Genomic DNA, 406 nt, shown 5'->3' on the forward strand with positions numbered 1-406 from the left:
CCCCCCCCCCCCCATTTTTTTCTAATCTCCAAACTGGCATTTGAGTTGCGGGGCGGGGGGGACGACCGCGTTGGCACTAGGCGAGCTTTTCGGTGCCGAATGTAATTCTAGCTCCGCGCAATCTAGGTTAAAAGTCGTGCAACTGTAGCTGGCTGGGGCGGGGGGGAGAGGAAAAGAGCGAGCGGGAGGACGATCCGGGTGCCTTTTTAGCTCGGCAGCGCTTTGCAAACACTCCGGTGCTCCTTCCCCTTCCCCTTCCCCTCCCCCGGAGCCGAGGAGCGGCGGCGGCGGCTGGAGAGTGAGGGGAGACACGGAGCGGCAGCGGAGGAGGCAGCTGCTGCCCTCGATCCCCGGGACAATGGTACTGGACAAGGAGGACGGTAGGTGGCGGGGGGGGGCGGCGGTC

The 406-nt window shown here is 64.8% G+C and overlaps 1 protein-coding gene across 2 annotated transcripts in view; it reads left to right on the plus strand.

The window, feature by feature from the left end:
• Window positions 1-15: 15 nt before the first annotated feature.
• The window catches only part of LMO1 (LIM domain only 1), a 111,382-nt gene continuing 110,991 nt past the window's right edge, over window positions 16-406 (plus strand). For both annotated transcript variants that reach the window (XM_019519624.1, XM_019519623.1), the window contains exon 1: window positions 16-380. Coding sequence is in view for 1 of the 2 variants with exons in the window: in XM_019519623.1 (XP_019375168.1) it covers window positions 359-380 (22 nt within the window). In the remaining variant the exon portion in view is untranslated. The remainder of the gene's footprint in view (window positions 381-406) is intronic.

The sequence above is a fragment of the Gavialis gangeticus genome, unplaced genomic scaffold, assembly GCF_001723915.1.
Source record: "Gavialis gangeticus isolate Ggan-Ray unplaced genomic scaffold, GavGan_comp1, whole genome shotgun sequence".
Lineage (NCBI taxonomy): Eukaryota > Metazoa > Chordata > Crocodylia > Gavialidae > Gavialis > Gavialis gangeticus.